The 13,939-nt window shown below is 48.3% G+C and overlaps 7 protein-coding genes and 2 non-coding genes across 9 annotated transcripts; 3 read left to right on the top strand and 6 right to left on the bottom strand.

Moving 5' to 3' along the window:
- Positions 1–114: 114 nt before the first annotated feature.
- On the bottom strand, positions 115–1,862 carry J7337_007707 (uncharacterized protein; the record flags this gene model as incomplete). Its single annotated transcript, XM_044825340.1, has 5 exons — positions 115–477; positions 524–577; positions 631–1,457; positions 1,509–1,575; positions 1,623–1,862. 5 exons carry the CDS (start codon positions 1,860–1,862, stop codon positions 115–117), a joined length of 1,551 nt encoding a protein of 516 aa, XP_044680997.1.
- A 1,502-nt stretch (positions 1,863–3,364) lies between these two features.
- On the bottom strand, positions 3,365–4,654 carry J7337_007706 (uncharacterized protein; the record flags this gene model as incomplete). Its single annotated transcript, XM_044825339.1, has 1 exon — positions 3,365–4,654. The coding sequence occupies one exon, from the start codon at positions 4,652–4,654 to the stop codon at positions 3,365–3,367; it is 1,290 nt and encodes a 429-aa protein (XP_044680996.1).
- A 439-nt stretch (positions 4,655–5,093) lies between these two features.
- On the bottom strand, positions 5,094–6,318 carry J7337_007705 (uncharacterized protein; the record flags this gene model as incomplete). Its single annotated transcript, XM_044825338.1, has 3 exons — positions 5,094–5,803; positions 5,851–6,222; positions 6,270–6,318. 3 exons carry the CDS (start codon positions 6,316–6,318, stop codon positions 5,094–5,096), a joined length of 1,131 nt encoding a protein of 376 aa, XP_044680995.1.
- Positions 6,319–6,855: 537 nt separating this feature from the next.
- Positions 6,856–8,186, top strand: J7337_007704 (uncharacterized protein; the record flags this gene model as incomplete). The annotated part of the gene is made up of 5 exons (XM_044825337.1): positions 6,856–7,156; positions 7,203–7,309; positions 7,359–7,512; positions 7,564–7,796; positions 7,845–8,186. The coding sequence occupies 5 exons, from the start codon at positions 6,856–6,858 to the stop codon at positions 8,184–8,186; spliced, it is 1,137 nt and encodes a 378-aa protein (XP_044680994.1).
- Positions 8,187–8,316: 130 nt separating this feature from the next.
- Positions 8,317–8,411, bottom strand: J7337_007703. The gene has a single exon. It is a non-coding gene; the product is annotated as a tRNA-Ala (tRNA).
- A 569-nt stretch (positions 8,412–8,980) lies between these two features.
- Positions 8,981–9,079, bottom strand: J7337_007702. The gene has a single exon. It is a non-coding gene; the product is annotated as a tRNA-Ser (tRNA).
- Positions 9,080–10,088: 1,009 nt separating this feature from the next.
- J7337_007701 (uncharacterized protein) lies at positions 10,089–10,595 on the top strand (the record flags this gene model as incomplete). Its single annotated transcript, XM_044825336.1, has 3 exons — positions 10,089–10,152; positions 10,201–10,526; positions 10,581–10,595. The coding sequence occupies 3 exons, from the start codon at positions 10,089–10,091 to the stop codon at positions 10,593–10,595; spliced, it is 405 nt and encodes a 134-aa protein (XP_044680993.1).
- A 712-nt stretch (positions 10,596–11,307) lies between these two features.
- Positions 11,308–12,970, top strand: J7337_007700 (uncharacterized protein; the record flags this gene model as incomplete). Its single annotated transcript, XM_044825335.1, has 2 exons — positions 11,308–11,533; positions 11,580–12,970. 2 exons carry the CDS (start codon positions 11,308–11,310, stop codon positions 12,968–12,970), a joined length of 1,617 nt encoding a protein of 538 aa, XP_044680992.1.
- A 216-nt stretch (positions 12,971–13,186) lies between these two features.
- Positions 13,187–13,639, bottom strand: J7337_007699 (uncharacterized protein; the record flags this gene model as incomplete). Its single annotated transcript, XM_044825334.1, has 1 exon — positions 13,187–13,639. One exon carries the CDS (start codon positions 13,637–13,639, stop codon positions 13,187–13,189), a length of 453 nt encoding a protein of 150 aa, XP_044680991.1.
- Between the last annotated feature and the right edge of the window lie 300 nt (positions 13,640–13,939).

Here is a 13,939-nt window from a genome sequence, read left to right as displayed (position 1 = left end):
ATTGCTTGTTCGGGGTTCGTGACCCCGTTTACGAACGTAGTCCCATGAGATCTTGTAGATTCGCCAAACTGTTTAGCACACAGATCTGCCAAGTGTACTGCTGTCTATCCAGAACTAAATACCAGAGTCACCTTCAAAGAAATCCTTCTCCCCATCCATCCACGTCTCCCAAACCTTACAAACCCTCTCCGCCTCAATCATATTTGGCGATCCAACAGGGAACAACTTATTCGCATCTCCCTGTCTCTCTAGGACCTGCATAGCCAACCCTTCAGAGGCATGGCGCGCAATGTGACAGTGCATCAGCCAGATACCCGGGTTATCGGCCTTGAACGCAATCACTACAAAGCCATTGCGGGGTAGCAGAACGACATCACGTCTTGGTGGATTATCAAGCTTCAAGTTAAGCCTGCTTGGGTCGTAGGTTTGGTTCTCTTCTTGTTGCAGAAGAGCGAAGTCATGGCCGTGAAGGTGAATCTGATCTGGTTAAGTGGGGTTCATGTCGCCGGGATTGGGTACTTACCGGATGAGCGCCAGTACGCGCACTGATTCCTTCTATCGTGAGAACAAAGTACACCTACGATAGTTAGTCATGTTATCTAATAAATTTTGAAGGCGCTGGACTCATACCCATTCTTTCTCAGTATAATCTTCCGGGATCACCACCCACTTCGGCGGGTAAGTATCCCTCGGTTCGTCCAAGTGAAACATAACAGGGTCAGAGTAATTAATCTGCAGGGGTCTAAAGTTCTGGCCAGGCCTTTGAAGACCAAATGTAGCGACTGGGTACTCTTCCTGAAACTCAGGCGTATTCTTGGCGTTTGGATCAAAAGTAACATTGAACCTCTCGCCATTCTGAGCATTGGCCGCTGGGCCGATATACCACGGAATCTTGGGTCTCAGCGAAGTATACGTCTCATCAGAACAAGCCTTGCTGATGTTGACCCAAGGTTGAGAAGATGGAAGAGCTTTGTCGGAGTGGTTGTATCGTAGGATACCGGTCTTTTCATAGCCTTCTCCTCCTGGGGCTATACCGCATGCATCAGCGACCCATGTCCTTATCCAGAAGTTTCCATCATCTGGAATCTCATTGACATCACCGCCCAGAGGATTAGCTTCAACAATGACGTTGTATCTTTGTCCAATACCTATCAACACCGACGTATTGAAGTACGGCTCAATGGGAACGAAATCTGAAGTGACGATCTGAAGCCAGTGGTTATCAATGGAAAAGACGAGTGTTGAGTCAAATGAAGTATTGATCAGGCGGAGCAGGTATCTCTTGGGGCGAGTTGGCTTGTCGGTTGGAGTTTTGTTGAAGTATAACTCATAGTTATCAGGGATAGGCAGAGTTGGGGTGTAGCCGTAGTGGGAGACATTGCCTGCGCCGTTGAGAAGGATGGTCTTGTTGGAGAATTGGGAGCCTGGGAAGAGCAGTCTGAATGCGCTCTCGTGAGCTGTATCATTGGTCAGTATGGGACATTTGACAAGGGCTAGGAGGAACGTACACCAATCTGTCATGAGCAGCGGCCTCTTGGTGGCATCATAAGGTGCAGATTGAGGGCCATGAATTGTCTAGGTCATTAGCGGAATATCCCTTGGGCGGGTTGTGAACGGCTTACGATGGGGCCTTGGAGACCATCTGCATACTGCACAGAGTAGTGGCTATGATACCACGACGTCCCGTACTGCGTCGTGTTGAAGATATAGCTGAAGCTATCACCTGGCGCAATAGGACACTGAGTGATGCCATTGACACCATCCATGTCCATGGTCTGGTTCTGACGAATACCGTGCCAGTGAATACTTGTGCCATTCCTATTCATACTGTTTATGACGGTAATGTTGAACGTCTGTACCATAGTTAGTCAACGTGGGTACCGCGATTGTCAAGGTGTAAACTCACATCTCCCCAACAAGCCTCAAGCCAAGGCCCAGGATACTCCCCATTAAACAACTTCGCCTCCGTAAAGTTCTGCCCATCAGCATTATACCAACTCTCCGTAATATTAAGCGTATAATGCCTCATAATCCCCTTTGGCGCAAAGTTCTCATAGTTAGTATGAATGTTGAACTCTCGCCCATCAGGATGTCTCAGCCAACATTCTCTGTTCTCTGGGATTGAACATTGCACAAAGCCTGTCATTTCGGGGTACTCGCAGAGGAACTCATGATCACCTGGCGGGGGATGAAAGATGGGGAAGCCAGGGCTGGGGTCTTCAATGTGAGTGTGAGGATGGTTGGGACGGAGGGGATGTTGGTAGGAGTTGGATGGGGATGTGGGCCACATTGTAAGCCATGCGACTATACTGACGCAGGCGTGCCATACTCTCTCGATGAGAGCCATTTGAGAATGTTTTTTTGGTGGTTTGGGGTCAATGGTTCTGTGCTTTGTGAGACGGGATTTAAATAAGAACGCCTCGTCGTTCGTCACGCGGTCATCTCAATCCTGTTATCGGCGAATATGCAAGCTTCTGACGGCAATCACATACCAAGTTCCCGTCACAGTCATTGAATCCAATCATGTTCCCATTTTCAAGCCACGCTGCGATACGAGTTACAGCTGGCCAAGGATCACGGTCTTGGCACTGGAATGTTTCAGCCCTAGGACTTATAATCTCACCCAACGATCCAATCCGAGTCTTTGTACAGATGACTAACACGATTAGACTCCGTCATGTCTCACCGCGGCTCACAATCACAACGCCATCATTGCAGAACTTCACCCCGTGATTACGCCGACGGTCGTACAACTTGGTAATGAATTAGGTGAGACCAATCGACCGCCCAGAGGCGTTTCTTGGGCACAGTCAGGCTTGAGGTAGACCAATTGGATAAGGGCGGATGTTGATCCAATCACTCCCTTGCTTACGGCTGAGGAACTGAGGCTGAGCATGACTGATACGAGGTGTCACGGGTTGAGATAGGCTATCCAGGAGAGCCGTGCTCGTCGAGCTCCCGTCAATACCGGCGCGCGGTATAGGCTTGATAATGAAATCTCTCTGGGCGGTGAGCGTGGGCTCCGTGGTCGTTATCATAGTAGGCTTACTCAGGTTGGTGAGACGCTGCGACCCGGCGTCCGAGGGCTCTTACGTGAGAATGGCGGTCTCACGTCTGTATCGCGATCGAACGGTTTCAGCCTAGTCATAAATGACTGTGATTAGTACGTAAACGTTATCTTCCGAGCGGTCGCATGAACTGACATCGAACGGGAGACGTCACACGGTAATATCCCGGCTATGCCGAACGTTGCAGTCATGATCAAGATGGAAATGATTTCAATTATTATACACAAGCAAGATTTATCTAGAGTTGCCTTATCGCCACTTCGCTGACTGTCGCTGGTACCTTCAAGAACGGATATTCAATACCACTTGAGCGCATTCGCCCATACCAGCTCCCACATCCTCGGAACATCCCCTTGAGCCTCCACGGCCTCAGCCCACTTGACGATATGCTTCAAAACGGCGACATCGTCGCAAAACTGCACTGCAAAGTCAAAGTCCCTGAGCAATTGTGTCTTTTTATGAATGTCCATCCATCGCGGGTCAAGCCGCTCCATTTCTCCCAAGAAGACATCTCGCAAGCGCGTGGTTTCGTACTGGTGTAAATGCTTGTAGTATAGTTCTGACATTTCGCCGTTCGCGTCCTGGCGGTATCGCCTGCGGTCAGGTTCGCTCCATCGGGGTTGTTCGAAAAGGAATTGGGGGATGCCGCAGGCTTTCCATAAGGGAACGATGGATACACACTCCCAGTCGACAATACCTGTGACATTGCCTGTATCATCGACAAGAATGTTGTTCCCATGTAAATCATCGTGGTAAAGAACGGTAGTCTCTCTTTCAGCGTGACATGGAAAAATGTACCGGATCAGATGCAGCAATCTCTCGGCGATGCCAAACGTTCGAGCAGCATTATCAATCTCCTTTACGGCAGCGCAAGCAAGGTCACCCTTTCCACACCACTTTGCCATCGTCGCTGTCGCATCCCTCTTGGTCGCCTCAAGCCGTGCAGCAAACCACTCGCTGCTGTTCCGAAAGGGTCCTCGCTTAATGTCGGATTTGTTGATGAGACCGTAGAAAAAGCAAGTCGACACGATCGGGCCAGGCCTCGGTAGTTTGCTTGCGTATACAGGCGGGTAAATATTTCCAATGCTCGTGAACCTTTGGCGAAAAAGAGACGCTATAAAAGACGCGATCTGGCGGACTGTGTCGGTTTTCTGAGGGAGGGTGAGATGCCGCCATGTCTCCTGCATCCGCGCGCCTGGAAGCTTGCTCATCAAGATCCATTCGTAAGTGACGGGAGAGTCGCGCGACGCATCGTAATGAATGACTTTAGGGATCGGAAGGTCTGTGATCGTGGAGACCCATTGGATCGTCGCGACTTCGCTCATGGTCTTGTTCTGCGGATCGACGGGGAGCGCCACGCGCAGCAACAGTGGGGCCTGATCGTTGACTTGCACTTCGTAGAGTTTGTTGAAGCAACCCTCAGCAAAATGTTTGATGCGGACGTTGTCGGTATGGAAAAGCGCTTGGATCGTCATTCTCATCTTGTCAAGATCGGGCTGGAAGTCCCATCGCGGGGTGAAGCCGAGATTGCAGTCTTCCAAGTAAACGTCGGCGAGAAGTGAGGCTCCGGATCCTGAGGCCGGCATCGTCGCGCGCAAGAGACAGAATCAAGTCAATCGGGTTCAAGATCAAGTTTCGCTGGAGTCTTCAAAAGCGAGGCGGTGATGGAGGAGGGAAAAATGAGGAATGGAAGGAATCATGGACGAGATAATGCGTTTTCGATGGGCAGTTGCTTTCGGCGGGTGACTCAGTGTAGACCAACTGACGTTTGCGAGACAGTGCATCGCGTCTGCATCTGTTTGAGTAAACAGATTCAATTATTGTCGGTTTGTCACCGCCGAAGTGAAAACTCTGATGTACTGAGGTTTTTTGTTCCCGTTTGTGGTCGCGTGAGTCAACGAATGAAGAAAATTAGCCCTCGTGTATTTGACGTTTTATAATTGGCTGCAACTATATTCGTCTCAATAGCGAGTGACTAAATGCCGGTTTAATAGATTGCCTCAACTTTCAAGTCACGATACATCCTTAATTCTCATCCTGGGGATACTTCAGCCCATTCGCAGCTCTAATGTCATCCATCAACTCCATCAAACGAATAGTCTCATCCAACGGAACAACATCGCTCTCCGTCTTCCCCGCTGCGATATCCTGCGCCACAGCATCAGCTTCCCAGTAGAATCCCAACGTTCCCTCGTGGCGCTCCACGTTGAACACGCGCGTGGTTCGGGTATCGGCTGCAGGAGGTCCCGGGCGCTCTCCCTCAGTGACGCGGAATCCACCGGGGACACTAACTGCGGGACCAAAGAGGGTGATACTTCCGTTGGTACCTTGAATGTAGCCGAATTCGTCGGGGCTTCGATAGCGAAAGCTTGATGTGCAGACTCCTGTTTTGACACCTCCATTGGCGGAGGGGTATTCGACAATGACCGTATTCGCTGCGTCGATACCATCCACAATGTCGAGAGACGATAGAACTTTTGTTGGTTTCGGATGATCTTTCCCAACTTTCCAATCACCAAGAATGATCGAAGCAAACGTTAGTGTGTAAAATCCAATGTCAAGTAGAGCACCGCCTCCAAGCGCGGGGTCTTTGAGACGATGAGTGTTGGGCAGGCTGCCAAGATCAAACTTGTTTCCAAAGTCAATAGAAAGTCGCTGCACTTCACCGATTGACTTCCTGACGATGATCTCTTCACGCAACGCCTCAAACAGAGAACAGAATCTCACCCAGGCAGCTAACAAACATTAGCAAGCACTCAATCGAACGCGGAGCTGAACAAACCCTCCATAACAAAAACACCCCTCTTCCTCGCCGCATCAACAATATCCTTTGCTTCCTTCGCATTAATCGTAAAAGGCTTCTCGCACAGAATATGCTTTCCCGCTGCGATAGCATCAAGGCAGTTCATCCTGTGCAGTGAGTGCGGCGTTCCGATGTATACAATATCCACATTTGGATCATCATAAACACCCTGATAGTCCGCGTAGACATGTGGTTGGGGCTTATCCGGCGCTTTCTCCCAGAGCTTCTCCACGAATGAAGTACCTTTCTCGATGGAAGAGGACCCGATGGCTGTGATGGTGTGTGTTGCTTTGGCGTCGGGGCGGGTGGTGAGGAGGTCGCGGAGAAACATTGAGGAGACCCATCCTGTGCCTAGATGGACGGTTAGCCTTGGAGAGTGAAGTGAACGCGACTCGTACCTAGGATGCCCCATCGCAGGTGAGGTAGAGAGTCTGCTGAGCTGGTCATTTTGAAAAATGATATGAAAACTGCTGTATTACTCAGAGTCTCAGAAATGCGCGATATGGAGTGAGTGGTCAATTTAAAGTCGTTGTCCCGGACCCGCAAATACTGATTTATTCGGGATAGTGGTCACCGAAGTGCGGCAGTTGGGTGTTCAAAGCCTTGGGACGTTAGACAATTCAATCCGCTTATGCATTAATTCATCCAACCTCGGAGCTTAATAGCCTGTGGCCGTTTAAGAGCGAAGATTTATATACTCAGGCAATTTGTGCTGCTCTTTGGTCTCTCGCGGAGTAGCGGATCTATCACCGATACTCCCCGAAGAGCGGGGTTGTGTCATGATACCATCTCCGATCCACCAAGGATAAAATCAATGCGGGGACAAGCAATCAATGACGCTATAGCCGGGTGAATAACAAGATGCGGTAAAAATGGAGGGTTGATTTGTAAGTCAACGTTAGATCGAAGGTCCCAGCGATCGGTCAAATAAAAGAAGTCTCCTTAATCTCGTAAAGTAAAGGTAGTGTAAACAGCTCTTGAATCATGGCACCTATCAAAGTTGGTGTCGTAGGCTACGGCAACTCAGCCAAGAGCTTCCACTTGCCATTCATCACTTCTATCCCAGACTACGAAGTCGTTGCTATTCTTCAGAGAAAAGAAGCACCTGCCGATCCATCGTCCGCTGAGAAGGGCTCGCACTGCACCGTTGATTTTCCTGGCATCAGACATTATCGCACAGCCGAGGAGTTCTTCGCCGACAAAGATATTCAGTTTGTAGTTGTCGCTACGCAGCATGATACACACGCATCTTTTGCAGAGCAGGCGCTTAACGCGGGAAAGCATGGTGAGTAGCCTTTCTCGGGGCTGGGATGAAACTAACATGAGATTAGTGATTGTGGACAAGCCTTTTGCTGTTTCAGCTGAAGAGGCTGATAGGGTGATCAAATTGGGTGAAGAGAAGGGTCTCATTCTTACTTGTTTTCAGAACCGACGATGGGTACGCTCCACATCTAGTTCTTCTGTATCGAATTCTAATCCTGTGGTAGGATGCAGACTTTCAGACCCTTCGCCACCTCATTAACAAAGGTGCAGTGGGCGACATCAAAGAAGCTGAGCTGCACTATGACTTTGAGTCACCACCGTGGCTGTCCAAAATGGGAGCCAAATACACTCCAGGCTCCGGCATGGCCTTTGGTCTCGGTAAGTCTCCTGTGACAATTTCCTTCAATGTTTTAGCTTACAGTAGTCTAGGTACGCATAGCATCGACCAGGCGCTTGTCCTCTTTGGCCGCCCCAAGTCAGTGACGGGGTTCTTCCGCGTGCAACGTGACGCCGATAGTGAAGTTGAAGATTCTTTTACTATTATTTTACAATATGATGGTGTGCAGAAAGATCTGCTCGTTACCGTTAAAACAGCTGTGACGACGCCGATGGCACAGCAATTGAAGCAGCTCGTTCGCGGAACAAAGGGATCATTCATAAAGGTGAGAATCAATGAGTTTTATCAATCTATTTTACTGAAATTTTCTTAGTTCCAAAAGCATAGCTTTTGCGCAACAGAGGACGGTATCGCTGCTGGTCTCAAGCCGCTTGATGAAGGCTTTGGCGTTGAATCCGATGAACTGCGGGGTATTCTCACGACATACGAAGAGTTCGACGGTAAAGTTCAGAAGTATGATCCTGAGATCAAGAAGTACTCTGGCCGATATCCAAGTTTTGCAGGTCGATGGATGGGATTGTATGAGAATGTCGCCGATGCAATTAATGGCAAGGCAAAGCTGGAAGTGAAGCCAACGCAATCACGTGATGGTTTGAGGGTCATTGAGCTTGCAAGGGAGTCACACCAAAAAGGTGCCACAGTTCTTTGGTCATAAGGAAGTTACATCATCTTTACTGTACTTAATAAAAAGTATGTTGTCTATCTGCATTACTGGTCTGGAGGTGTAGAGTTGAAGGACGAAACTGCAAAAAGGGAGGATAATAGCGGGATTTAACCGCCGAAGTTGGACGAACAGGGAATCGAACCCTGGACCACTCCCAGATTTCTTCAGAAGACTGAATCATGCTAAGGGAGTATTATACCACTAAACCATTCGCCCGGAATGGGATTTGTTGAAACATGCCATTCGAATTACAGCTTACGTTCGCATCATCGTACCTACAGGAAGTTCGATTATTGACCAGATTGTAATCATTCATTTCGTGTTCCTGGAGCATACTTCAAGCCGTTGATTGAATCGTGTGCAAAGTCAACAATATTGTCATATAGAACGGTCGCGGGTGAATTACTGCCGATCGTGCAGGCTTGTGGTCAGCGGTCATTGTGAACTTTGTAGGTAAAGTCGTTAGTCAGAGCGAGCTTTGATCGTGATGGAAACGAAACTCTGAGCTGGTATCAATTACTGCCAGTCAATGCACAGCATGCTTATCACGGGCAAAAGAGACACAAGAGGTCCAAGCTATCTGAATCACTCTAGTAAATCGCAAAGTAACCATACCTGAGTCACAGTCAGCATCAGGCGCGAGCTTTTAGTGGGTCCAGCGCTGTCGCTCCCAGCACTGAACCGCGCCACCAAAACCAAACGTCGGCAACTTTCGCGACAACAACAGATTGTAATTCTAGCAAAAGATAAATACAATCATAAATGCGAAAAGATCAAAAAAACATCGACAACGGCAGGATTCGAACCTACGCGTGCGAACACAATGCCTATGATGTCTCGGAAGAGATAGCAGGGCATCGCCTTAACCACTCGGCCACGTTGTCTGAGCTTTCTGATTATGTCAGACGGTTTCAATCTTTGCCCTATGTACTACATTTTCACTCGAGTTAATGTCGCTTTGATCTGCAGAACGAGAGATGTTCTTAATAATATCAAGACATCAGTTTGTCACATCACTATTTATCCAGCACTGGTCTGGTTAGTTTCTTGACTCCTTGAACGTTTACCATACCCGTAAACCATCGCGACTGACCCGGCTCCATGACAGCGTCAACTTCTTAGGCATGACTCAGGTACCGAGATGGTCAGCCTTGCTTTTCTTCATCACACAGCAATTCGCTAGCTAATTCTCGATTGGTGGTAGACGGCATGGGCCCATCCCGTCACTTTACAGATTTCTTTTTGTGTTGCATTCATTACATAATGATCTTCGATTAACAGCTCATCCACAGCCTCCGGCAGCAGTTGGAGGTCGCTCAGCATTCAGAGACTCACTCACATGACGAGATTCACCTTCACAATTGAGAGTTTGTCTGACATTGATAGAGTTCATGTATTCCTCTTGATAATGCAATCAATGTCTACATAGTCGAGGCAGGAGAACAATTCTCTCTGGGCTCGGACCGCCCGGCTCAGCTCGGATCAGCCCCACGAGCGGATCTTCATCCTTCGTTTCACTATTTAACTTTTCCAGGGAATTTCCATTGAAGATCAATAGTCATCTGAGACTGTCTACACTTTGGCCCCCAGCGGAAGCTGCCTGTTCGAGACAAATATACGTGATCAGCGCCCTATTTTGGTTCTCAGCTTCGACGGTCCCATCCTTCAGCTCTCGGCAAACAAGATATACCCATGTCTGAAAGCAATCATGGCGACAAAAGTCTTGTAACTCAATAGATGATAGGACCAAGATGACACAAGGCTTGTAGATGCAACGTGTGATTGTTTTGGTGTCGGTGGATAAGCTATATAGTTCTTCTCACTCCCATCCCACTAGCTCGTCGTCTCACCCTTAACATCCTTCTTAATTAGAAGCATCTTTGTTTGCCGATAATGAAGCTCTCAATTGTAACCATCGCTACTCTTGCTGCTACCTCGCCCGTGACAGCGTGGTATGGTAAGTGGTCCTTCGTCCTTTCTCGTCCTTCTAACTAAACTCTTCCAGTGACATTCTACGACAACACAAACTTTTGCAAAGTCGACGACAATACAGAGTACCAGATTCTCGAAGGTGACCAATTCGACTGCAACACCTTTGGCGCCAGCATGGACGGTGTGGACTGCGTCCACTTCGTCGAAGGTGGACGTAACAGAAAAGGCTGCAAGGGTTTGTTCAAGGCTCATTCGGCAAGGCCTAAGCTAGATACAAACTCCTATTGCACATTTTATCCCGCACCAGACTGCAATGAGCTCAGTATCAGCAAGAATCCTGGAGAGTGTGGATCTATATTGGAAGGTCTGAACCCGGACTACATTATGTCTTTCAGATGCGTAAGTTGATTGACTGTCTCGCATTGACTAGTTTAGCTAACAATATTATTAAAGCAAAACAGTGAGTAGAGGGGAAATTGGCGCTGTATTGAAGTTAGGTAGTTGCAAACCACTTAGCAGCAACACCCTCAGTGCTATGTAATTGCCGACTAGCGAGTACAAGAGAATCGCCAATTTGCTGCTTTTGATGGAAGAGGTTACCTTGTTCATCATTGGACAGTAGGATACGTACTTACTTAGCATTATTATAATAAATGCTAGATATTAAAGCAGAGAAGAAACAAAAAATTCTTACTACTAAGTGTTAGAGGTCCATCATCCGAACTCACATCTCTGGGTGAATAACCAACTGCAGAAGTTACCCTACAACATCCACATTTCCCCCACTAGTTTACAGCCCCAGCCCGGACTTTCTCTTATTCAGATCTTATCTTATCGCGCCCCAGCAAACAATTAAAGCGCCGAGCAACAGCCCACGCATAAACCGGCTTTCCACAGACCGGCGAACAATTTCTCATCCATCAAGCCTTGGCAGATCCATTCCCCGCTGTTGATTGCAACATAGTCGGGGCTAAATGAGCCAATTCCCATAGCTACCTACTATAAACGGTTTAAGCTTATCATCGGCTAACTTTGCTACTGATAAGCTATGCGGATCGGCGGGGAAGTTTGTTCCCCATGTATGATGATCGTCACGGACTAGGAAGGTTGTTTAAAAGATGAAATGCCCGCATGATCTGGTTCCAATGTCTCTTCTTTATTCTGTAGGTCCACTGGAAAAATGACGTTTCGCACTGCTTTTGTTGGCCTTGTTTGCGCTGGCTTGGCCACTGCAGTTCGGTACAACGATAATCAAGTTGCTCTTACGAAAGACGGTGAAGAAGCTGCCAAGAACTTTCCTGAGGTCAAGCAGATTGATCTTCAGTCGACTGCTTTCCTTGATCCCAAGAGCATCCCCGCTGGCTTTGACAATGGAACGAGCGGGCCAACAAGCGACGCTGGTCTGAGTATGTTGCTAAAACATCTTCAACATCCATGAACTAACATCCCTAGACTACTTCCTCGAGAGTCTTGCATCGCGCAATGACTGGTTGACGTACAATAACCCGTCCTTCAAATCCGACGAAGGCCGCTCAATTCCCTATGTTTACTTGTCTACGTCGTCGCAGCCTGAAATCAAGGCCAATTCATCTTCATCTGAGAAGCTCCGCGTCTACCTCCAAGGTGGCGTCCACGGAAATGAACCCGGCGGCGACCAAGCTCTTCTCGCGCTGCTCGGCAAATTTGACGCCAACTCAACATGGGCAGCGTCAATCCTTGAGAAAATGGACATCATGATCCTGCCCCGCTACAACCCCGATGGCGTCGCTTACTTCCAGCGGTTCCTGGCAACGGGATACGATCCCAACAGAGATCACATTCGTTTCGCAAGTCAGCAGACCCGTGAGGTCAAGGCGCTGATTATTGACTTTGCTCCTCATGTCATGGTAGACGCGCATGAATACAGCGCCAATCGCGCTTATGGCCTCAAAGATCAGTGGGCGCAAGCAGTGGATGGTCAATTCGATCCAATGAAGAATCTGAACATTCACAAGGATATTCGGGAATACTCCGAGGAGGTTTTCGTGCCTAGAATTGCTGGGGCGATGGATAAGCTGAATCTGCGATGGAGTCCTTATATCACTGGAAACGCTAGGGAGGAGCCTCTGGTATTTACCCAGCTTGATACCCAGGCTCGAGCTGGTGATGTGTCATTGGCGCTGACTCAGGTTATGGTTTTCCTCACTGAAACCAGAGGTATCGGTCTTGGAAGCCAGCACTTCCAGCGACGTGTTGCTTCAGGATTAACCATGATCGAAGCCATCATTCAAACAGCCGCCGATAAAGCTGAAGAGGTGTACGAAGTCGTCGAAGGTGCACGTCAGAAATTCATCGACGGCGTAGACGAAGTAGTCGTTACAGATTCCTTCCAGCACACCAACCGCACCTGGGACTTCATCGACCTCACAACCGGCAAACTCGTCGAAATCCCGGTGCAATTCCTCAGCTCAACACCCGTAAAATCCAACCTCACCCGTTCTCGCCCCGAAGCGTACATCTTCCCACAAGCATGGAAAGAAGCCGCTGATCGTCTTCGCCTCAACGGTGTTACCGTCGAGAATATTCGCTCCGAGTTCCGTGGCGAAGTTGAGGCTTATAATGTTACGAGCATTGAGTTGGCTAGTACTGTTTATCAGGGCACTGTGTTGAACAAGGTCACTACTGAGCTTAAGAAGAAGGAGATTACGATGCCGGCGGGGAGCTTTTGGGTGCCGACGAGACAGGCTGCTGCGGGCTATGCGTTCACTGTCCTTGAGCCTGAGAATATCGATTCGTATGCTACGTTCAACATCTTGCCGGTCAATGTCGGGGATGAGTACCCTGTGTATAGAGTCTTGGGTTAGTTTGTAGCTATGTCGCTAGATAGAGAATCTGCAATGGGAAATACTCACGTCTAACCCCATTTCACATGCACAAACGTCGAGCTGCTTATATTAATGTTCAATAACTTTATTGTACTTAAGCTTCTTATACTAAAATGCAAGTACTTACTTTTTTAATTACCAAAACACTGATACTCCACTTGGAGGCTTCCCTATCTAGGATGCCCTACTAGTTCTTCACTGCCAAGAGTCTGAGGTATGCTCATCAGGCGACTCGACGATTGTCTCAAACAACGGCTCAACAAGCCTCTCATAGCACGTCTGACTCATCTCACTCACCTGGATAGCTCTAGCCATTGAATCGACATTAAGGGTCCCAAGCTGCTCGGCGATCCTTGACATGGAACTCTCAGCTAGTCTTCTCAGCTGTTTTAGGTAAAAGCGCAGCTCACGCTCCAGCGTTTGAATATGCCCCCAAGACTCACGAAGTTTGCAAAGCTGAGTTTGACGCTCTTCGCCTCGAAGACCCGATTCAAGACGATTGACAACATCAACAGCGAGTTCAGAATACTTTTCTTCTTTAAGCTCGAGTCGAGACTGGAGTGAGCAGATGAGGTCTTCAAGATCCTGCCAAATTCGACCGACCTCGAAAGGTTCAGGGAGAGAGGTAAAGCGGACACCTGAAGACATAGTTTCTAAGAGTGATTGTTCCTGGTGGGTTGAGGGTTCTGATGAAAGAAGACCTGTTGGAGTTAGGTTGAGGAGTGGTTGGAACGTACCTTTAAACCCTGAATTCTAAATAATAAAGATGGAAAAAATGGCCATCATCCAGGGATATTGTATGGCTTTATAGCTAATATGCTTTGCCTGAGTAGGAACTACTGATTGGTTGGTCACCCAAAACGCACAGCGTGTCATGAGTTCCAGTGCAACAGGACTACTGAACATGTAAATGCCTGACACTTCTTGAACACCAATCTTTGTTGACCG

This window comes from Fusarium musae, chromosome 5 (genome assembly GCF_019915245.1).
Source record: "Fusarium musae strain F31 chromosome 5, whole genome shotgun sequence".
NCBI classification, from domain to species: Eukaryota; Fungi; Ascomycota; class Sordariomycetes; order Hypocreales; family Nectriaceae; genus Fusarium; species Fusarium musae.
This window is presented reverse-complemented; position numbering and strand designations above follow the sequence as displayed.